The sequence below is a fragment of the Oncorhynchus kisutch genome, linkage group LG20 (genome assembly GCF_002021735.2).
Source record: "Oncorhynchus kisutch isolate 150728-3 linkage group LG20, Okis_V2, whole genome shotgun sequence".
Classification (NCBI taxonomy): Eukaryota; Metazoa; Chordata; class Actinopteri; order Salmoniformes; family Salmonidae; genus Oncorhynchus; species Oncorhynchus kisutch.
In genome coordinates this window covers 22,754,434-22,779,738 of record NC_034193.2, presented here as the reverse complement: position 1 = coordinate 22,779,738, position 25,305 = coordinate 22,754,434, and the positions used below count along the sequence as shown (strand labels likewise).

At 42.4% G+C, this 25,305-nt stretch overlaps 1 protein-coding gene across 2 annotated transcripts in view; it reads right to left on the bottom strand.

The window, feature by feature from the left end:
• ankfn1b (ankyrin repeat and fibronectin type III domain containing 1b) overlaps nucleotides 1-23,353 on the bottom strand; it is a 248,155-nt gene extending 224,802 nt beyond the window's left edge. For both annotated transcript variants that reach the window (XM_031799412.1, XM_031799413.1), the window contains exon 1: nucleotides 22,983-23,353. In XM_031799412.1, coding sequence (XP_031655272.1) covers nucleotides 22,983-23,101 — 119 coding nt within the window. In that variant the 5' untranslated portion in view covers nucleotides 23,102-23,353. The remainder of the gene's footprint in view (nucleotides 1-22,982) is intronic.
• Between the last annotated feature and the right edge of the window lie 1,952 nt (nucleotides 23,354-25,305).

Genomic DNA, 25,305 nt, shown 5'->3' with positions numbered 1-25,305 from the left:
TGCCATTTCGCATTGCTAGTTATAGCTTAAAGTTAGCTAGTTAACTAGCTAACATTGTACATATTTGGTTAAATTTAGCTAGCTATGGCAATTGGTTTGTATTGCTAGTACTCTATGGATTGGCATTAGGATTCATTGTTTAGATAGCTAGCTAGCTGCATGTCTAAACAAAAGACCCCAAGTTAAAATGTACTGTTATTTAGCTAGCTGACGACTAGCCAGTTGTGTCTGATGGTGATTACGGCTATTTATTATATAATAATACTAAAACATTTGAATCTGGAATTTGTCTTTCAGCATCAGTAGAACACACCTGACTCTGCTCCACCAGTCATACAAGGAGAATGATCTAATGCCTCCCATCAAAAAGAGAGCTGGCCCAAGCAAGCACAGGTTACACCTGAACTTCATCAACAACTACGCAGAGGATAATGCAATAGTATTACCAGGACACCACCAAGGACACAAACATTTTGATGGAAAATTGCTGCCATCCTATGTGACAAAAGCAACAGTGTGGCGTCTCTACAAGGATTCGATTGCAACACTTGGTATGTAAAGCATAAACAACACGTTTTGATGATTTAATTGTCCTCCAACATGATTGGAACACTGTCTGAGAGTGCTGGTTTTGTGACAGACAGCACTGTGACAGGGGTCAACATCACACAGCTGGTTGAACTGGAGGATGATACGGTGCTGGTGGAAATCTATGGCTGGCAACAACACCTAACTCCGTACTTCAGGCCGCTGCCACAGATCAAGCAGTACCAGCACTTCAGGTGAATATAATTTTCATTGGGGGGGGTCAAAATCAAAAGAAACAGTCAGTATCTGGTTAAGGGGGGAATGGCCCTAGCTCTCACCCTCCGATCCAACAGGTCCCAGGCGTGCTCAATGGGATGCTGGAGAGTCATGTCAGGATGAGCCTGCAGGAAGGGTACCACATGAGGGAGGAGGATGTCTTCCCTGAAACGCACAGTGTTGAGATTGCCTGCAATGAGCTCAACGCTCATTCCTTTGACGATAAATGTGAATCCGACCATCATTCCTGTTGAGACAAAACCACGACTTATCAGAGAAGAGCACTTTTTGCTAGTCCTGTCTGGTCCAGCGACGGTAGGTTTGTGCCCGTGGGCGACGTTGTTGCCAGTGATGTCTGGTGAAGACCTGTCTTACAACAGGCTTACAAGCCCTCAGTCCAGCCTCTCTCAGCCTATTGCGGACAGTCTGAGCACTGATAGAGGGATTGTTGTTTGTTGTGGAGGGATTGTTGTTGATTGTTGTTGCCATCCTGTACCTGTACCGCAGGTGTGATTTTCGGATGTACCGATCCTGCGTAGGTGTTGTTACACATGGTCTGTCACTGTGAGGAAGATCAGCTGTCTGTCCTGTCTCCCTGTAGCGCTGTCTTAGGAGTCTCAGAGTACGGAGATTGCAATTTCTTGCCCTGGCCACATCTGCAGTCCTCATGCCTCCTTGCAGCATGCCTAAGGCACGTTTACGCAGATGAGCAGGGACCCTGGGCATCTTTCTTTTGGTATTTTTCAGAGTCAGTAGAAAGGCCTCTTTAGTGTCCTACGTTTTCATAACTGTGACCTTAATTGCCTACCGTCTGTAAGCTGTTAGTGTCTTAACGACCGTTCCACAGGTGCATGTTCATTAATTGTTTATGGTTCATTGAACAAGCATGGGAAACAGTGTTTAAACACTTTACAATGAAGATCTGTGAAGTTATTTAGATTTTTACAAATTATCTTTGAGAGACAGGGTCCTGAAAAAGGGGCTTTTCTTTGTATATATATATATATATATATATATCTGACCCTAGGTCAGAGGTTAGAGATGACATCTACATTACCTACTCCCATTAATAGCCATACTATACTTATAGACGTCCATGAACACAACACACACTTCCAGATCTCCCCCACCCACACACAATTACTCTGCTGTTAGGAAGTTTTGTTTTGTTAGCGCCCATAGCTGACTTTGCACAATAAAGCTTTTGCTCAAAGCAGAACTACTTGCCACACACGCACAGACACAGACACAGACACACACACACCTCTTCATCTCTGTCAATGCTTAGCTTAAGACGTAATGAAAACATTCAAACCCATAAACCACACACAACCACCTCTTCCCTGTAAACACTTGGAGTACAGTGGAGGCTGGTGGGAGGAGCTATAAGAGGATCGGCTAATTGTAATGGCTGGAATGGAATGAATTGAATGGTATCAAAACATATGGAAACCACGTTTGACCACGTTCCATTAATTCCCTTCCAGCCAGTACAATAAGCCCATCATCCTATAGCTCCTCCCACCAGCCTCCATTGTTGGAATATGAACACATACATTCATACACACACACACACCCTCCCCTCTCCAACACCCTGTCATGATAACATACATGGCTGAACTCCCCCCGTCCCCTTGCTGCTGAACTGAGCTTCACTCATCCTGCAAACCTGTTGCTAAGCGACTCAAAAAAATTCAGGATGAAAGGAGAATTTCTGCTACCTGACAAAAATCTGTTCCTGTGTCTGAGAAAACAGTGCTGGGGAGTAGTTCAGCTGTTACACTCATTACTGTAACATGGTTTTACGCTACAGTCCTGGGAGAGGACATTTCACTGTGAGGACGGGAATGAAGAGTTCTGAACAGCCCCTGTACTAGTACACTACTTATATCAGGGCATCAGGGGTGTCAAACGCATTCCATGGAGGGCCTAGTGTCTGCAGGTGTTTGTTTTTTCTTTCAATTTAGATCTAGACAACCAGGTGAAGGGAGTTCTTTACTAATTAGTGACCTTAATTAATCAATCAAGTACAAGGGAAGAACAAAAACCCAGACACTCGGCCCTCCATGGAATGAGTTTGACACATGCAACTTACATTATCAGATTTCACATGGCTCTACTGCATCTACTTCTAGGTTTATTCAATAGATGGCATGATTGGCAGCTATATAAGCACTACTGGTTTTGACAGCGCCTCAAAAAGTCTGTTATTCCTTTTCTTGCTGGAGGCAAAATTCATTTGTTCCTGTAAGAACAGGTCTCGGATCAGGTAAAGATTATCTCAATTCCTACCTAAATTATTAGAAGCTACAAATTAAGTTTGACTTCTGGGTGTTTGGGGGCATATTGTACAATTATTGTGCAATAATAATTGATATGGGATGTTATTCAATTGGAGTGAATGACAATGTGTTTCAGTAATAGAGGGTTTTGCTCTCTTGCTCTGTCCATGGTGCTGAAATGTCTGACAAGAGACTGGACTCTGCTCTGTCTGTCTCTCCCATTTAACATTTTCTCTGTCTCCCTCTACACGCACGCACGGACGCGCACACTCACACAAATACACACACAGGAGAGGGGGGATCAGAGAGAGAAATCTGTACTATCGCATCGCTAGCCTTGTCGCGAACCCGGTTCCCTAAAACGGGAAGCCTGGGGAAGTTCCATGGCAAAAATCTGCTAAAGAGGGGTCGGAACACAGTGTAAAAACAGTGATGCCTCGCGAAACACGTCAAACCAATCAAATGCCTTGCTTGGGCGGAGCTCCATCCCTGTTAGTGAGCATTTCTCTTTTGCCAAAATAATCCATCCACCTGACAGGTGTGGCATATCAAGAAGCTGATTAAACAGCATGATCATTACACAGGTGCACCTTGTGCTGGGGACAATAAAAGGCCACTCTAAAATGTGCAGTTTTGTCACACAACACAAGTTGAGGGAGAGTGCAATTGGCATGCTGACTGCAGGAATGTCCAACAGAGTTGTTGCCATGTTCATTTCTCTACCATAAGCCACCTCCATCATTGATTATTATTTGACCATGCTGGTCATTTATGAACATTTGAACATCTTGGCCATGTTCTGTTATAATCTCCACTCGGCACAGCCAGAAGAGGACTGGCCACCCCTCATAGCCTGGATCCTCTCTAGGTTTCTTCCTAGGTTTTGGCCTTTCTAGGGAGTTTTTCCTAGCCACCGTGCTTCTACACCGGCATTGCTTGCTGTTTGGGGTTTTAGGCTGGGTTTCTGTACAGCACTTTGAGATATCAGCTGATGTAAGAAGGGCTATATAAATACATTTGATTTGATTTGTTTCAGAGAATTTGGCAGTATGTCCAACCCATGGTGGCGGTGGGGTTATGGTTTGGGCAGGCATAAGCTACAGACAACAAACACAATTGCATTTTATCAATGGCAATTTGATTGCACAGATACCATGACGAGATCCTGAGGGCCATTGTCGTGCCACTCATCCTCCGCCATCACCTCATGTTTCAGCATGACAATGCACGGATTAAAGCCTAATGAATTTATTTAAATTGACTGATTTTCTTATATGAACTGGAATTTTTGCGTTTTGCATTTAGATTTCTGTTCAGTTGAATAAAAACTGCATATTATTGACCTACAAGGTTAGCTGTGTTAGCCCAGTCACTAGTTTATCTAGGGTCAGTGATACTGTTTATCTATGGGAACAACTGCAATACATTTTGCAAGCAACATTGCTAAAATGAATAAAATAAAATGAACCTTATAAATGTTACCTGTGATATTCATCTCCTGTAGCCTAATTGTCATCTCCTTCTTTTCATACTGTACCTAAATTACAAGGGTTAAAAGGCATGTACAAAATATGGTATATGGTTTGCCTCATATACTGTACATTGTCTACTGGTTTCATTTTTAATTGAGAACATACACTGAGTATACAAAACATGTTCTTTCCATGACATAGACTGACCTAGTGAATCCAGGTGAAAGCTAAAATCCCTTATTGATGTCACTTGTTAAATCCACTTCAATCAGTGTAGATGAAGGGGAGGCGACAGGTTAAAGAAGGATTTTTAAGCCTTGAGACAATTGAGATATGGATTGTGTATGTGTGCCATTTAGAGGGTGAATGTGCAAGACAAAAAATGGAAGTGCCTTTGAACGGGGTATGGTAGCAGCTGCCAGGCACACCGGTTTGTGTCAAGAACTGCAACACCGCTGGGTATTTCACGCTCAACAGTTTCCTGTGTGTATCAAGAATGGTACACCACCCAAAGGACCTCCAGACAACCTGACAAAATTGTAGGAAGCACTGGAGTCAATATGGGCCAGCATCCCTGTGGAAAGCTTTCAACACCTTGTAGAGTCCATGACATGACGAATTGAGGCTGTTCTGAGGGTAAAAGGGGGGTTCAACTCTATATTAGGAAGGTGTTCCTAATGTTTCATATACTCTATATACTGTATAGCTCAACATGTAAACAATGTGTGGGTTTAGCTATTCTCTGCTTCAGATGACAAATGCCCATAAGGCCAGTAATGCCATCATACTGTAGGTCTATGGCTGCATTGGCGATGCATGCCATATGATAAGCTGCAAAACGGATTCACATAGTTGATATACTAAGAAAAAGTGACAATAGAATAAAACAGAGTTTAACAATTAAAAGTTTAAACACTTTACGTCAAAGAATCAACACTTCATCACTTCAAGATGTACAAATAACCTAACTGCTATGTAAAGATTAGACATCTTAGTTGAGCAGCTTACCGATCGCTGCAGCTGTACATAGCCTATCTGTAAATAGCCCATCCGACCAACTACCTACCTCATCCCCATATTTGTTTTTCTGCTCTTTTGCACACCAGTATTTCCACTTGCACATCCTCATCTGCACATATATCACTCCAGTGTAAATTGCTAAATTGTAATTACTTCGCCACTATGGCCTATTTATTGCCTTACCTCCTTACTTCATTTGCACACACTGTATACAGATTTTTCTATTGTGTTACTGACTGTGTGTTTGTTTATCTCATGTGTAACTGTCAAGGGTGTGTGTACTGGTGGCGAAGTCAGGTGCAGGAGAGCAGAGTGCTGTGAACAGGCTCACACTTTATTCAGGCTGGAGTGAACAAACAGACGGACGCAAACTCCGTCAAAACCTCCAGCAAAAAGGCAAAAGCGCAAAGCGTGAAAAAACACTCACCAAACCTAATGTACCAAATGAACATACAACGTGCACAAACACGGAACATGGAAACATAGCCTGGAGCGTCACAATAACCACATAACAATAAACAATTTCTCACAAAGACATGGAGGGGAACAGAGGAATAAATACATGCAGTGCAGGGAATGAAAACCAGGTGTGCAGGGAACAAGACAAAACAAATGGATATATGAAAAATGGAGCGGCGATGGCTAGAAAGCCGAACAAGGAGAGGAGCCGACTTCGGCGGAAGTCGTGACAGTAACTCTGTTCTTGTTTTTGTCGCACTGCTTTGCTTTATGTTGGCCAGGTCGCAGTTGTAAATGAGAACTTGTTCTCAACTAGCCTACCTGGTTAAATAAAGGTGAAATAAAAAAATATAAACAACAATAGATACTTGAGTAGTAAAAAAAACTCTGTACCAGCGATGGCCAACCTTGCTCCACTGATCCCTGATCTGCTGGGTGAGCAGACTTCTATTCCCGCCCAGCAATCACACATTTGATTATCAACTGATTAGATTTGATAAGTTGAATCAGGTGTGTTATGGCTGGGCTGAAACAGAACCCTGCACATTCAGCAGATCACCAGCAGGGTTGGCCTGCTCCAATTGTAACAAGTTTATACATTGTGTGTGATGTTTAACTCTGTACCAGCGATGGCCAACCTTGCTCCACTGATCCCTGCTGGGTGAGCAGACTTCTATTCCTGCCCAATCACAACATTTGCTAACATGGGTAGGCCTACACATATATCCCATGGCATATAGGATATACCCTTACTCTCTCAGGACCTCTCTTTTAATCTGCAAACAGGCTTTTACAGCTTTCCATATCTGAGGACAGAAAACATCACAAAGAAACAGGCTTCATTATACTCCAATTAGACAGTACCAAATATGATGTTGCTATTATCTCTCTGTCTTCAAAGTTTAACCCTCTAGGGCCTGGAACTGGAGAATCTTTTCATAAAATGATTTCCTGCCTTATCAAGTAGACTACCCTCTCCCTTTTACTGACAGGTGGAGCTGTAATTCCACCCTCTTCCATGGCTGTTATCTACAAATGCATTTGGAGACTGTATCTTTAATTTACAATGATTAATTACATCCAGATGGCTAGCTAATAGGAAGTTAGCTAGCTGATGATATTTCATTCACTTAGCTAGATAGCAGCTCAGTTGAGTTAGTCGACAAAGTGGGGTGCTGTAGCCAGCTAGCTAATAATATATATATTTTTTACATTTTAGAAATGTATTTACTTACTTACTTGAATAGGTTCTCCCGCTGCCTTCGTTTTTGGGGTCCTTACAAAAGCAGTTTTTGCTTTGTCATTATGGGGTATTGTGTGCAGATTGATGAGGGGGTGAAACTATTTAATCAATTTTAGAATAAGGTTGTAATGTAACAAAATGTGGAAAAAGTCAAGGGGTCTGAATACTTTCCGAATGCACTGTAGCTTTGCTACATTCATTATAATGGGAAAATCTCACTTGCTTTTCACTTGCTTTTATATATCAAAATGACCAGAAAAGTCAACAAGTTTAGTTAACAAGTTTAGTCAACAAGTTTAGTTAAACATGTTATTTCCAGATTTTAAAGACCATGCGTACAAACATGAAAACAGGATTTTAAAAAAATGAGACATGAAGAGTTAGCTTTTCTGTTCCTTTCACTGGGCTTCTTCCGAAGAAGAGAAGCGCGCATTTGCAGCAGTAATACTGAATTTCTCCCCCTAGTGGTAGTGCTAAGTATACATGTATATCAGTGCAACACCATGGAGGTCTACAATAATAATGGAGTTGATGGCCCAATAACCTTTTTACAGAAAGGCATTGCTACTGCAACATGTAAACACCACCTTTTCACATGTAAAGAGATTAACACTACTGCCAATTTCCCGTGTTTTTGTTTGTTCTTGTAAAGGGCACACATACACAAGGACTCCTCTGAGCTGAGAGAAAAGCTGAGGCAGATGGGAGGGATCTGCATGTCTTCCTGCCTGCTTGGCTTCAAACAACATTCTCACATGAATCTCCTAATCCACTGGCTCTTCCACGGCAGCCTTGCTCACTCAGATCAAGTCCGCCCAATGCTCCAAATCAATTTGAGAGCTCCCTAATAGAACTGTAATCTGTTCCCAGCAAATAATGACCAGGCCAAGCATCTCCCCACGTTGTGTGGCGTGTGCGTCCGAATGGCTCCCATTATTCCCTATACAGTGCACTACTTTTGACCAGAGCCCTATGGACTGCACTACAAAAGGGAAAATACAGTAGGCTGCCGTTTGGGATGCACCCATGGCCTCGCTGGCAGGCGCTATAGCATGGTTAAGCTTTTTTATTTACTGTACTGTAAAGGGGCTAAAGCGTAAGGATTTGGTCATCGTGGGAATTATGCAAATATAACAGCCAAGGACCTTTATGTAACTGTTTGTCAACGATTCATGTATCATTATGCTAATTTGACATTAGCATGTGTCAAGGGCTGGCTGTGACTGGTGCTAGTGCCATGCTCTTGGCCCCAACACGAGTAAAGCTATTTTTAAAGGCGGCATGATGAATCAATTTCATCAAGAGTTGAGAAGTGCTGACAATCCGACGTATATTCTGTACATTCTGTACATTCTGTACTATAATGAAGATTGGAGCTTCGCTTCAATTACATTTCCATTCACTCACAATGAAAAAAATCTTTCAAAACGACCACATTCAATGCACACATAGATATGGATCTATTTAAAGAAGCGGGAAGATGGTTGAATTATTGGTTAGATTCAGTTCCACTGTCCTATTAGATTGTGAGAGCTGCGTAGTGCATTCACACTAATTCCACATCAACACGGCAAACACAGCAAAGCACTAAAGAAACAACACACATATAAGAGGAAGAATCATTGTAGACTCTTTCCAAGACGTCCCCTGGTATTCCCTCTGTCTATTTGCTTGAAAAGAGAGAGTTGTATTTCCAACAGCACAGAGAAGATACAGGGGCCTATAACATCATTTCACAGAAAATGGGGGTGATTTCACCATAAACGTCACTGCTGGAGCCCTCGTCTCACTCTCGTATGTTCTTATTTCATCCATCATTTCACAGTATCATGTGGATTATCCCAACCCATCCTGATACAGTAGAGTGTCATGGCCTATACTCAGCCTTGTCTCAGGATAGTAAGTTAGTGGTCTAGTGATATCCCTTTGGTGGTGTGGGAGCTGTGCTTGGCAAAGTGGATGGGGGTTATATCCTGCCTGGTTGGCCCTGTCTGGGGGTAACTTTGGACGTGGCCACAGTGTCCCCCGACCCCCTAGTCTCAGTCCCCAGTATCTATGCTGAAATAGTCTATGTGCCAGGTTGCTAGGGTCAGTCTGTTATATCTGGTGTAATTCTCCTGTCTTATCTGGGGTCCTGTGTGATCTTAGGTATGCTCCCTATAATTATCCTCTCTCTTGCTCTCCTCCCAGAGGACCTAAGCCCTAGGACCATGTCTCAAGACGACCTGGCCTGATGACTCCTGGCTGTCCCTGTCCCCAGTCCACCTGGCCGTGCTGCTGATCATGTTTCTGCTGTTCTGCCTGCGGCTATGGAACCAACACCTGTTCACCGGACGTGCTACCTTGTCCCGGACCTGCTGTTTTGACACTCTCTCTCTCGACCTTTGAATGCTCGGCTATGAAAAGCCAACTGACATTTACTCCTGAGGTGCTGACCTGTTACACCGGCAGGTAGCCTCGTGGTTGAGAGCAAATGGGGCCATTAACTGAAAGGTTACTGCTTCAAATCCCTGAGCAGGCAAAGTGGAAAAATCTCCCGTTCTGCCCAGTTAACCTCCAACAACTGCTCCCTGAGCACTGATGATGTGGACATTGATTGAGGCAGGCCCCCGCACCTTTCTGATTCAGCGGAGTTGGATTAAATGCGGACGACACATTTCAATTGAACGCATTCAGTTGTGCAACTGACTAGGTATCCCCTTTCCCTAACCATTGTGATTATTATTTGACCCTGCTGGGGGTCTATGAAGTTTTGAACATCTTGAAGAACAATCTGGCCTTAAAGGTATATTTGGGGATTTTGGCAATGAAGCTCTTTATCTACCACCCCAGAGTCAGATGAACTCGTTGATACCATTTTTATGTGTCTGTGTGCAGTTTGAAGGAAGTTGCGAACTAACGCTAGCGCAATTGCTAACTAGCATTAGCGCAATGACTGAATGTCTATGGGTAACTGCTAGCATGCGGTTTGATACCCATAGACTTCCAGTCATCACAAAACTACCTCTAACTTCCTCCATACTGGACACAGCGACATACAAATGGTATCCATGAGTTCATTTGACTCCGGGGAAGTACATAAAAGGCATCATTGCCAACATCCTGAAATATCCCTTTAATGGCCATGTACTCTTATAATCTCCACCCGGGCACAGCCAGAAAAGGACTGGCCACCACTCGGGGCCTGGTTCCTCTCTAGGTTTCTTCCTAGCTGCATGCCTTTCATGGCTGTTTTTCCTAGTCACTGTGCATCTACATCTGCATTGCTGTCTCTTTGGGGTTTTAGGCTGGGTTTCTGTATAAGCACATTGTGACAACTGCTGACGTAAAAAATATGTATAAATAAATGTAATTGATTGATTGAATGGTGTTCTGGATTAAGGGGTAGGTCTAAGTAGGTCTTTCAAAGATAGAATGTGAGGATGTGGAAAAACATTTATTTGATCCATTTCAGAATAATGCTGTAATGTAACAAAATGTGGAAAAAGTCAAGGGGTCTGAATACTTTCCAAAGGCACTGTATTTATAAGTACAGTGTGTATGTACAGAATGTGCTGAAACTTACATCCAATTCCACAGAGATACTTTCGAGGCAGAGATGCTAAGAGTACAGGCACAATTATGGGATTGGGGGAGGGGGCATCTTTGTGGCAGGGGGCCTTACGTTACATTAAATGGGAATTCTATGTGATCACATCAGGAGAGTGAGCGCGAGAGAGGATTGCAAAATGAGTCATGTCTTGTGACTGGCTGTGTGTAATGTGATGCAGTAGGGCAGACAGACCAGTGCTTACCATGATAACAACTACACTGGCTTGATTCCACACATGATTGGATGTTGTGAGAGACGGAAAAGCACAGAATCCCTGAACAGTTTCCTCCCATCATGTGCTGAAGTGTCCATTATCTTAATTCAATCTATGAGTGTAAAAAAAAGTGGTTAAAATGAACCAACCCAACCAAACGCATGAACGTGCGCACACACACACACACACACACACACACAAACACACACACACACACACACACACACACACACACACACACACACACACACACACACACACACACACACTGTTGAAAGCTCATGAACACATCCTTGTTAAGACTTCAATCTATGAAGATATGTAGTCTAATGAGCATAACAGGCTTTTGGTTAGGATTTTTTTGATTGTTCAATAAAGGCTGGTTTAAACTCAAAACTACACGTAATAGTATTTCCATGTTACTGTTATTAAGCTAATTCCCTTTCTATGGTGATATTATTTAAATGGTTATGGATAGTGTGAACACACACGTCCAGACGATTTTGCAGGTGAAGGGTATTTAATAGAAGTAATTAATCTGAGAATTTATGTACAGTTCCTTCGGGAAGTATTTTGTAACATTACAGCCTTATTCTAAGTTAGATTTATTTTTAAATCCTCATCAGTCTACACACAATACCTCATAATGACAAAGCAAAAACAAGTTTGTAGCAATTTAAGCAAATGTATTTAAAAAAATCTGAAATACCTTATTTACATACAGTGGGGCAAAAAAGTATTTAGTCAGCCACCAATTGTGCAAGTTCTCCCACTTAAAAAGATGAGAGAGGCCTGTAATTTTCATCATAGGCACACTTCAACTATGACAGACAAAATGAGAAAAAAAATCCAGAAAATCACATTGTAGGATTTTTTATGAATTTATTTGGAAATTATGGTGGAAAATAAGTATTTGGTCAATAACAAAAGTTTCTCTCAATACTTTGTTGTATACCCTTTGTTGGCAATGACAGAGGTCAAATGTTTTCTGTAAGTCTTCACAAGGTTTTCACACACTGTTGCTGGTATTTTGGCCCATTCCTCCATGCAGATCTCCTCTAGAGCAGTGATGTTTTGGGGCTGTTGCTGGGCAACACGGACTTTCAACTCCCTCCAAATATTATCTATGGGGTTGAGATCTGGAGACTGCCTAGGCCACTCCAGGACCTTGAAATGCTTCTTACGAAGCCACTCCTTCGTTGCCCGGGCGGTGTGTTTGGGATCATTGTCATGCTGAAAGACCCAGCCACGTTTCATCTTCAATGCCCTTGCTGATGGAAGGAGGTTTTCACTCAAAGTCTCACGATACATGACCCCATTCATTCTTTCCTTTACACGGATCAGTCATCCTGGTCCCTTTGCAGAAAAACAGCCCCAAAGCATGAAGTTTCCACCCCCATGCTTCACAGTAGGTATGGTGTTCTTTGGATGCAACTCAGCATTCTTTGTCCTCCAAACACGACGAGTTGAATTTTTACCAAAAAGTTCTATTTTGGTTTCATCTGACCATTTGACATTCTCCCAATCTTCTTCTGGATCATCCAAATGCTCTCTAGCAAACTTCAGACGGGCCTGGACATGTACTGGCTTAAGCAGGAGGACACGTCTGGCACTGCAGGATTTGAGTCCCTGGCGGCGTAGTGTGTTACTGATGGTAGGCTTTGTTACTTTGGTCCCAGCTTTCTGCAGGTCATTCACTGGGTCCCCCCGTGTGGTTCTGGGATTTTTGCTCACCGTTCTTGTGATCATTTTGACCCCACGGGGTGAGATCTTGCATGGAGCCCCAGATCGAGGGAGATTATCAGTGGTCTTGTATGTCTTCCATTTCCTAATAATTGCTCCCACAGTTGATTTCTTCAAACCAAGCTGCTTACCTATTGCAGATTCTGTCTTCCCAGCCTGGTGCAGGTTTACAATTTTGTTTCTGGTGTCCTTTGACAGCTCTTTGGTCTTGGCAATAGTGGAGTTTGGAGTGTGACTGTTTGAGGTTGTGGACAGGTGTCTTTTATTCTGATAACAAGTTCAAACAGGTGCCATTAATACAGGTAACGAGTGGAGTACAGAGGAGCCTCTTAAATAAGAAGTTACAGGTCTGTGAGAGACAGAAATCTTGCTTGTTAGTAGGTGACCAAATACTTATTTTCCACCATAATTTGCAAAGAAATTCATAAAAAATCCTACATTGTGATTTTCTGGATTTTGTCTGTCATAGATGAAGTGTACCTATGATGAAAATTACAGGCCTCTCTCATCTTTTTAAGTGGGAGAACTTGCACAATTGGTGGCTGACTAAATACTTTTTTGCCCCACTGTAAGTATTGAGACCCTTTGCTATGAGACTCCAATTTGAGCTCAGGTGCATCCTGTTTCCATTGATCATCCTTGAGATGTTTCTATATATTGATTGGAGTTCACCTGTGGTACATTTAATTCAATGGACATGATTTGGAAAGGCACACCCCTGTCTATATAAGGTCCCACAGTTGACAGTGCATGTCAGAGCAAAAACCAAGCCATGAGGTCAAAGGAATTATCGGTAGAGACAGGATTTTGTTGAGACAAAAATCTGGGGAAGGGAACCAAAATATTTCTGCAGCATTGAAGGTTCCCAAGAACACAGTGGCCTCCATCATTCTTAAATGGAAGAAGTTTAAATGGGGCCTGGCTAAACTGAGCAATCGAGGGAGAAGGGCCTTGGTCAGGGAGGTGAACAAGAACCCGATTGTCACTCTGACAGAGCTCCAGAGTTCCTCTGTAGAAATGGGAGAACCTTCCAGAAGGACAACCATGTCTGCAGCACTCCACCAATCAGGTCACTCTACCATGACAGCCCGCTTGGAGTTTGCTCAATACACATAAAGGACTCTCTGACCATGAGAAACAAGATTGTCTGGTCTGATGAAACCAAGATTGAACTCTTTGGCCTGAATGCCAAGCATCATGTCTGGAGGAAACCTGGCACCATCCCTACAGTGAAGCATGGTGGCGGCAGCATCATGCTGTGGGGATGTTATTTAGTGGCAGGTACTGGGAGACTAGTCAGGATTGAGGGAAAGAGGAACAGAGAAAAGTACAGAGAGATCCTTGATGAAAACCTGCTCCAGAGTGCTCAGGACGTCAGACTGGAGTGAAGGTTCACCTTCCAACAGGACAATGACCCTAAACACAGCCAAGACAGCGCAGGAATGGCTTCGGGACAAGTGTCTGAATGTCCTTTAGTGGCACAGCCAGAGCCTGGACTTGAATCCGATCTAACATCTCTGGAGAGACCTGAAAATAGGTGTGCAGCAACGCTCCCCATTCAACCTAACAGAGCTTGAGAGGATCTGGAGAGAAGAATGGGAGAAACTCCCCAAATACAGGTGTGCCAAGCTCGAAGACTCGAGACTGTAATCGGTTCCAAAGATGCTTCAACAAAGTACTGAGTAAAGGGCATGAATAGTTTTGTACATGTGATATTTCAGTTGTTGTTCTTTTATACATTTGCAAAATATTCAAAAATCCTGGTTTTGCTTTGTCATTATGGGGTATTGTCAGTTGATTGATGAGGGAAAAACTATTTAATTTGTTTTAGAGTAAGGCTGTAATATAACAAAATGTGGAAAAATTCAAAGGGGGCTGAATACTTTCCGAATGCACTGTAGGTGTTCTTATTTCTTTTGTTCTTATTAATAATACTTGTTCTTATAATCTCACATAAAAACAAACATGATTTTTTTGCCTTAACTTGTCTCCTGTAGGTTTAATTGATAATAGCAATAAAAAAGTATAAACTGCCCTCCGTTCTATTGGCGAATGTGCAATCGCTGGAGAATAAACTGGACGAGCTCCGTTCGAGACTATCCTATCAACGCAATCTGAAGAACTGTAATATCCGATGTTTCTCCGAGTCGTGGCTGAACAGAATACCTTATGTCATGCCTGGCCTGTGATGATCAGGTTACAGTGGATCACAGATCTACAGAGATATGGAGGTGGGAGGGGTTTTATGACCTCACGCCCATCATAAATTATAAGGCAGCAGACCAACTCCTTTCTGGTCTATAATGTGAGAGACTGGAATGTCTGTGTGTCTTATGAAGAGTTTACAGCCCAAAACTACAGAACATCAACTAAATGGACTTTGGGACAATATATTTCATAATCCAAATGGCTGGGAATCAGGATGGATGGAATATGAAAATGTATGTATATTTTATGATGTTATTGAAAGTTAAATGAGGAATGTTATTATGAAAACATTGTAACTTGAAGAGTTTTCATAATGTATATGTGATTTTTACATACTTTATGTTGTGTACAGAATCTCTAGATGAAAGAGAAAGTTTTAGTGAAGATAAGACTGTGATTTTAGTCTAAAAGAGTTCATAATAAATCCTAATACCTTGCCTCGTAACTATCTACGCTCCAGGGAACCCAGAGAGCATGTCATGAGGACGATAAAGCCCCTTTCTACCCTAGGGTATAAAACATGTGAGTTAAGAACTGACATACTAGACTAGAGGATCACGTGCTGCAGCCAAGGTTCATGATTAGTCCCAACTCCGCAAACGCAACACGAGGTTGAACACAAAGGAAACCTCTTAACAATCAATTCTACGGTTGAGTACTGTATCTAAGAAGGTGAATTGAAGCAGGACCACCCGGTTATTCTTTTAACCTTTTATAACTAGGGGGCAGTATTTTCATTTTTGGATAAAAAACGTTCCCGTCCCTACCTTATGGAGGTACTTAAAAAAGCCAGAGAAGACAACTGCTTTCCAGAGTCCTTCTCTCAAGCAGTGATTACTGTAATCCACAAGAAAGGGAAAAACCCGCTAAAGTGCGCCTCCTATAGACCAATCTCTCTCCTTAATACAGATTATAAACTGGTCACCAAGATGCTATCTAAGAGACTGGAGTCATGCCTTCCCCTGTTGGCCAACCCAAATCAGACTGGCTTCATAATTAATAGATTGTCCTCCAATAATCTCAGAAGGTTCTTTGATATAATTCACCTTGCTAACAAAAACCAAATACCTAGCGTTGCAGTCTCCCTCGACGCTGAAAAGCCCTTTGATAGGGTTGAATGGCCATACCTCTTTCGCGTCTTGGAAAAGTTCGGTTTAGGTACCGTGTTTGTAAATTTGATAAAATCACTCTACAAATCTCCTAAAGCTAGATTGCTACCAATGGGATTACTTCCTCCTCTTTCCCTCTTTATAGGGGGAACAGACAAGGTTGCCCAATTAGCCCCCACCTCTTTGCCCTCGCCATCGAACCGTTGGCTGAGGCTATTAGAACGTGCCCTGACATACATGGCTTTGAGGTGGGCCCCCATACCCATAAATTATCACTCTTTGCGGACGACCTTATCACTCTTTGCGGACTCCCTCTCTCACTTGCAGATCCTACTACAGTTTTATAGTTCTTTCTCTGGATATAAGGTCAATTTTGATAAAAGCGAAATCTTTTTATCTTTTTACCATCATACCATCAAGCACAAGTTTCCTTTTAGATGGTCGCCTATGGGCTTCACATATTTGGGCATAATGGTGGATGGTAATCTGAACAACCTCTATAAACTCAATCTGGCCAGTTTGTTGCAAAAGGTGGAGGTTGACCTTTGTAAATGGATGGACTTACCTCTCACTCTACTGGGTAGAATCAATGTAATTAAAATGAATGTCCTGCCAAGATTTCTATATCTGTTTCAATCTCTCCCTATCCCTGTTCCCGCAGCATTTTTTTCCTCTCTCGACAAGCTGACCAGACGGTTTATCTGGCACGGCAAAACCCCTAGGGTTGGCCTGGATAAACTGACCCTTGATTACAGTCAAGGGGCCTCCTCAATTTTAGAATGTACTACTGGGCTGCACAGTCTAGGTTTCTGGCTCAGATGTTTGACAATGGTCCCTCTCCCTCATGGTTGAACATTGAAAAGCTTGAGGTAAATGATGACACTGGGGCAGATTTGTTTTACAAATGGGACAGAAAATCTATAAAAACCATCACAGACAACCCTTTAATCATACATTCTGTCCTGGCATGGTGCAAACTGCATGAGCTGTTCGGACGAGGGGGATTCCTTTCTCCTAAAACCCCTTTATGGAACAATAGATTGATCCCTATGTTTTTCCAGAATAGTAACTTTAGACCATGGTCTGATAAGGGGATCACTCTTCTGGAACATTGTTACGAGGAGGGAGTTCTTATGTATTTTGATCAGCTGAAACAGAAATACCACTTGCCTAACAGGGACTTCTTTAGCTACCTACAACTACGAAACTTTATTAGGGTGACTCTCAAGGGACAATGGAACCTACCTAAGATGTCACCTATTGAACAACTCTGCCACGCAGACCAACCACTGTTCAAGACCATTTCCCGTGTATACAATGCTCTTATGTCAGGACTAACACTGCCTGGGCTAGATAAACCCCGACTTAGATGGGAAAAGGATCTGGGTATTGATCTTGATGAGGATCTATGGAGTGACCTATGCAGGGATGGTGTTACATCCACATTGAACTCCAGATACAGACTGATCCAGTTTAATTTCCTCCATCAGCTCTATATCACCCCATCTAGACTGCACAAGTTCAACCCTGATATCTCCTCCCTATGTTTTAGATGTGGCTCAGATGAAGGAACATTCCTCCATTCCACTTGGCAGTGTTCAAAACTACACGGTTTCTGGCAGGGGGTATGCGATACCATATCCTCAATTCACGGGGTTGCATTCCCTTTAGACCCGGAGGTCTGTCTACTGGGTAACTTTACTAACACCAATCTTAGGCAAAGCCATACTATAAAGCTAACAGAAATATTGCTAGCGATTGCCAAGAAATGTATTGCCTTGAAATGGAAATTGGATTCCTCCCTGCCCGTTGCAATGTGGCTATCGGAAGTTAATAGTTGTATCCCTTTGGAGAAAATCACTTACTGCTGAGGAATAAGTTAAAGACATTTTACAGAATTTGGCAACCTTTTATTGACTATATGGAGAATCTCCCCCCACATCTCATTGATTGAATCTATATAGAATCCTCACATAATGTTTCACACGTAATGTATAATATGTAGCCTACGGCAGGTGATCCAATGTCTCGTTATTTTTCTGTTTTTCTTCTTTTCTTATTGTATGTTTGTTTATATAATAATAATTATAATAATTTATTTTTGTTACGCTAGTCTGTTACTGTCACTTTGTCCTATCGTTGTCTAATATCTTTTCACTTTGGTTTTGAATGTTCTTAATTGGAAAATGCAAAAATAAGATATTTAAAAATGCTTTCTCCACATCCAGGGATAAAAGGGCTTTAGAGGCATTGGTAACAGAGGGATTATATATAATATTAAATAATCGTTGAAGATTGAAGAATGAGTGTCTATTTTTAATAAATCCTGTTAGATCCGGAGAGATAATTGATGGGAGGACTGTTTTCCTTGCAAATGAGAACTTGTTCTTAACTAGCCTACCTAGTTAAATAAAGGTGAAAAACAGATGCATTGCCATAAGTTTGGCTCGAATTTTATAGTTGACATTTAGCAGGCTAACTGGACGGTATGATACACAGTCAAGAGGGTCTTTGTTTTTTTTAAGAATAAGACAAATGGTTGCCTGAGTGAGAGTCTGTGGGAGAGCACCATTTACAAATGCTTCGATGTACATTTCAATTAGAATAGGGCCTATTTTAGAGAGAAGCTTTCTATAAAACTCTGCCGAGTAGCCGTCAGGTCCTGAGCTTCTCCCGGATTGAAGGGATTTGACAGCATTAGACAATTCTTCAACAGTGATCGGCTGCTCTAATTTTTTGACCAAATCCCGGCTGACAGAAGGCATAGCAAGTGAGTGGAAGAAATTATCCAATTCCAATATATCCACTTTACTTTCAGAAGTATATAAAGACTGGTAAAATCTCTTGAACTCATCATTGACCCCCCTAGGGTCTAACGATATTAATTGACCCCCCTAGGGTCTAACGATATACATTTTAGGAATCTGGTGTGATGATGATAGTTGATGTAACTTGTTAGCTAATAATTTACTGGCTTTATCTCCTTGTTCATAGTAAGTGCTCCTAGACTTGACAAGCAGTTCAGTAACCTGGTCTGTTAATTAATAATGTGTCAAATTCTGCATGCAAAGTTAAACGCTCCTTATAAATATCTGATGATGGTGAAACGGCATAAATGTAATCTAATTGGGCAATACAGCATGTTAACATAGATAGCCTATCCTTTTTCAGTTTGTTCTCATGTGCAGTGTAGGAAATCATTTCACCTCTGATATAAGCTTTCAAAGTTTCCCTGAGAGTAGACGCAGAGATGTTTGGGGTTCTATTTGTATTCGTGAAAAAGTTGATTTGATCCAAAACAAAATTGACAAAGTGCTCATTACTGAGCAGTTGAGTATTTAGCCACCAAGGCGGTCGCAGGTTGTCAACAGTTTGAGAAACCACTTCCATAGTAACAGGGGCGTGGTCAGATACAACAATTGGATTATATGAACATGAAGTTATGGATTGGAGAAGTCTGTCATCTACAAGGAAGTAGTATTTGCGCAAGTGTGGTGTGGTGAACCGATGAGAAAAAAAAGAATATGCTTTTCCAGATGGATTTAAAAAATATTCAAGGGTCTGAAACTGACAACTCAGACATAAAGGTTCGGACAACTCTAGCTGAGGTTGACAAGGTAGTAGGTTAAGTGGAGGATCGATCCAAATGTGGGTCTAACCAACCTAAGATCAACATATGAGAGGACATATCGGGGAGTGTAGAGAAAACTGCTTTGGGGAAAAAAAATCACGATTGTCCCAATTAGGAGCGTAAATATTAACAAGAAGTATTGAGCAGCCTACCATTGACAATTATGTATCTACCATGGGGATCTGCAATCACATAAGAACTTGTAAAAGGTACCGATCTGTGAAGTGAAAATAGCCACCCCTCTTGCCTTACTCTGAAATGAGGAATGGAACACCTGACCCACCCATCTGCACCTAAGACTTGAGTGTTGAGATACCTTCAGATGAGTTTCTTGGAGAAAGATGATGTGAGCTTTCAATTGATGAAGGTGGTGTAGCACCTTACTACATTTAACTGGGTTATTGATGCCCCTGCAGTTCCAAGTAAGAAAATGAAAACCATTCCCTCCAGCTGGATGGGCTACACTAGGCTGAGTCATGTCTTAAGAGAGAGAGGACGTGTAAAGGACAAGGTACAATGTAAACTAAATATCTTAGTTGACCCAAATACCGCAAATTTAAAAAACAAAGACAAGTGACAAAGGGCAAAAAAAACATAAAAACGATATACAAATAAAGAGAGAAAAAACCCTTCCCTCACAGCCTCCCTTGCCAAAGCATCTCCTCAACTGAGAAGCAAGCAAAACCCTCAATACAAAAAAAGTTTAGAGCAAAGCATGATAACTCTTACTCTGTGCTACCTGAGATTTGTGACCATTTAACCAGAGTAAACCAAACATGCAAAGATCGGTCCCCAGTAGAGTCTAAGGAAAACTAACCTGGGTTAAGAAAGGTTTAAGACCAATAAAAGTGGTAAAACTGCGACTGAACCATGAATGGTGGCTTAGATCGAAATAAAATAGTAATGATACAAATAAAAAGCAATAATGTGAATAATGGGAATAAATAATATATATTTGTGCATATCTGCATTGTATCACATTATAGTGGGGAGTCAACTGTATACTCACCAACATGGGTTGGAAATGAAAAAAAAAGAACAACATTCAAGTGTCAATGAACCCAGCAAAGTTGGCTTCGCTATCCAACCAGTCTGCCAGCCGGCCTGCTAACTAGCCTGCTAACAAGACCAGCTAACCAACCATTTGTTCCACACCATGCAGTACAACAGCCGCTTTCTTAGCCACAGCCGTGGTGTAGTACACAAATATCGAGACTCTTTTACCCTTGTAGAGGAGAGGAGATGCTTCTCCCGATCTCCTCAGTATGTCATGGCGGATGTGAAAGAAATGCACCCTGATGACAAATGGTCGCGGGGGTTCTCCATCCCGGGGTCGGCTATGCAGGGTGCGGTGGGCCCGGTCTAGCAGCAGCTTCTCCTCCAGGCCGAGCAGCTCCTGAAGCAGCTTGGCCATGAACTCCGTCGGTCTTGGGCCCTCCACTCCCTCCGGTATTCCCAGAAGACACCTGTTGTTCCTCCGCATTGTACTTTCCATATCTTCACATCTATTGTTGAGGTATGCCACCCTAGTTGTTAATGAGCCAATGTTAGCCCCTAGCTCGCTAATGCGAGGGCTGTGGTCTGTAGCACTGCGTTCCAGCTCCGATAAGGCCGCTCCGTGTTTGTTAAGCTTATTCTGTTTACCCTCGATAGATTTTTTTAAGCTCGTCTTTGACCATTGATATCTCTGACCTGAGATTGGTAGAGAGAGTGTCAATTTGGATTTGAGGGTGCCCATCACGGATTGTAGCAGCTCCACAGTCAGTGTTCCCGCGGGGCCGACATTAGTCGCAGCATCCGGTGGCGGGGGTGAATCAGGAGAAGGCGCGGGTTTGCTGCGGCCTACTCTTGCAGACTCCGCTTTTGGCTGAGTAGACGACGTTACAAACGTACATTTCTCAGACTTGATCTGAAATGTCTAGAGGTCTCTTCAGACGCCTGACCAAACAGAAATATATAACATGTTGCATGGTTAAATATATACATTTGGACACTAACTCAGGAGCGATAGGGACATCCTTGACTCGTGCCCCCCCCCCCCCCGTTGCCTCTCCTTCTAGGGCAACCTATGGTCAATCAATTCGTTGACAGATTTTCAAGCGAATATTCTAGTATTCACACAAAAAATATGCACATTTTATCAGCAGCGGTCTGTTTCCATCAAACGGGCTTCTTGAGAATTGAAGCTGTCTTTAATAACGTAGTGCACAGAAAAAGCACTGTTGTATACTTTTTTACTTACTGAATAAAAATAGAAGTTCTATGTGTTTCCATTTCTAACTCTGTCAATGGTTTTGGCACAAAATAATCTGTGATAAACAGCAAATGTTCCCACTCTTGTCTTCGCATGTGCAGTCTAGCCAACAGCTCGCAGATATAGCACAAAGAGTAGGCTACATAATGAGATTATAGATCAAATCAAATGTATTTATAAAGCCCTTCTTACATCAGCTGATATCTCAAAGTGCTGTACAGAAACCCAGCCTAAAACCCCAAACAGCAAGCAATGCAGGTGTAGAAGCACTCTGGATGAGAGTCAATTGGCAGCCAATCACCAATCATCATGTCACCAACATTATTAAGACCCTTGATATTTATTGGAAAGGAGCATCAAGCTCATCACTGTGCACTTTCACCGGCCTCTGAAGTTCATCCTAATTTATTTCATCTTTAGCCTAATAAACTTTGCATGCTTTTCCAAACCGTACTGGGAGGACCACACAGCATAGCATCGCGTGACTGCAAGTTTGCAGTGACATCATGGTTATTCTATACCAACTATCGCAGGAAACCGTTTCCACAGCCATTTGTCGCATGATCTGGTTCACCGACATAAATCTCAGTCTAGTGTATTTTGTTCTTTCGATATTTAGAAAGTTTAGAGACGATTGTTGTGTTACCATCAGGCCTGTCATTGTTTGTTGTCCAACAGGTACCAGTCACTTGCATAAAAAAAAGATTGGATGCAAACATGTTTACCGATACCCCGTGTGATACCGTTATGCAGTTACAGTTCTGGTTGAGATTGGTCTGTTCATCTCAAAGGAGGATCTTATTGCAAAAAACAACAACCATATGGCACTCCCATATATGGTACCCATGGCATACCGTCACAGACGAAGGTACGTACATAAACACACCAAGGTAAACACACACCCCTGTCACTCATGCATACTCATGCACACACACTGGTGAGTGTCATTACCTGGCCTCCGCCACCGTACAGCAGTAGCTGCCGCTCCTCCGTGAGCTCCTGCCCCCCCTCAGCTCCTCGCGGGACTTACGACGGTTGAAGTAGTCCGTAAGTTTCCCAAAACTCGCCATAGTCGCCGCCCCTCGGCACTGCCTTTGTTCGTTCTTCTTTAAAGACTGACAAATGGACAGCCTAGATGAAGGTCCAGAGATTCCAGTCAGACACGCCCTCAATGGGTGCGGCCACACCCCTCTGAGAGGCTGTGGTCTACCTGTCAGGTCTCCTCATACAGTTGTTAAGTCAGTGTTCACGGCTGCATCCTCTTCCTCATCCTATCAGACGGAGAAGAAGAATACACAGCAGAAGTAGCCAAACACTCCCCTCTCTCTCTCTCTCTCTCTCTCTCTCTCTCTCCTGGCAGTGCTCCTGCGCTCAGTGCAGCGAACACACACGTGTGCGCGCATAGACACACACACACACAAAATAGCAGCGTTTGTAACTGGCTTCCAATCGCCACAGCAGAAGAGAGTACCCCTGCTGTTAGCCTCCGCAGTGGAAATAGAGAGACGGAGAGGAAAAGGGATGGAGGGGGAGAGAGACGAATGGAGGGGGAGATAGAGAGAAATGGAGGAGAGAGAGATGTGTGTGCTGCTTTCAGTTGGGTACGGAGGTCTCTCTCTCTCTCTGTTTTTAGAGCGCCCAGAACTAGTGCAGCATCTATCTGCTGCCGTGTACACTCGCTCTCTCACTCTGTGTGATCACGTAGAATTCCCATTTAGGTAACATATGGCCCCCTGCAGCAAAGATGCCTCTCCCCCAATTCTTACAGTTCTCTGCTTCGAAAGGCACCTCTGTGAATTTGGACCATGTGAATATCAGCACATTCTGTACATACATACTTAGAAATATGAATGGGTGAAAAATAGCAAATGAAGCCCAGTGGATATGGACACGTAATTGGGCCAGTGCATTCACTGCCAGTTTAATTTCATAACTACAGGAGTGTAGTATCTGAATGTCAACAAAAATATTTTTTACAATGTTGACCAAGCACTATGCAGCTCGTTGGTGGTTATAATTAAGCAATAAGGCCAGAGAGGGTGTGGTATATGGTCAATATACCACGGCTAAGGGCAGTTCTTACGCACAATGCAATGTGGAGTGCCTGTATGCAGCCCTTAGCCATGGTACTGTATATTGTATTGTGATACTGTATATTGGCAATATTCCACAAACTCCCGAGGTGCCTAATTGCTATTATAAACTGGTTAACAATGTAATTAAAGCTGTAAAAATAAATGTTTTGTCATACCTGTGGTATACTTAAGCAATAAGGACCGAGGAGGTGTGTTATATGGCCAATATACCACGGCTAAGGGCTGGCTTATGCACGACGCAACGCGGAGTGCCTGGACACAGACCATAGCCGTGGTATATTGGCCATATGTCACAAACCCCCGAGGTGCCTTATTGCTATTATAAACTGGTTACCAATGTAACTAAAGCAGTAAAAAATAAATGTTTTGTCATACGGTCTGATATACCATGGCTGTCAGCCAATCAGAATTCAGGGCTCGAACCACGCAGTTTATAAAGTCTGATACACCACGGCTTACAGCCAATCAGAATTCAAGGCTCAAACCACCCAGTTTATAATGCATAATAATACTAACTACAGTAGGTCTTATGTAACTCAGTGGTCATTATAATGCCTTATGATGCTGATTCGTCTTTATGTGGCTCTGTGGTGGCAAAGATCCTCCACATATCCTCACATTCTATCTTAAAAAGACCTCTACTTAGAGTCTTACCTCTTAATCCCTAACACAATACTGTATCCACATGGATTAGGATTATCCACATGATACCATCAAATGTGGATGAAACGAGGGATCCAACAGTGACGGTTCTGGTGAAATCACCCCCATTTTCTATGGAATTATGTTTTAGGCTCATGTATGTTCTCCGTGCTGTTTCCACAATGTTGAAAATAACACTCTCTCCTTTAAAGCAAATAGACAGAGAGAATACCAGCAGACATATGGAAAATAGTCTACAATGATTCTTCCTCTTATATGTGTGTTGTTTCTTTAGTGCTTTGCTGTGTTTGCCGTGTTGATGTGGAATTAGTGTGAATGCACTACGCAGCTTTCACAATCTAATAGGACAGTGGAACTGGATCTAACCAATAATTCAACCATCTTCCCGCTTCTTTAAATAGATCCATATATATGTGTGCATTGAATGTGGTCGTTTTGAAAGATTTTTTCATTGTGAGTGAATGGAAATGTAATTGAAGGGAAGCTCCATTCTTCATTACAGTACTTCAGTGGAG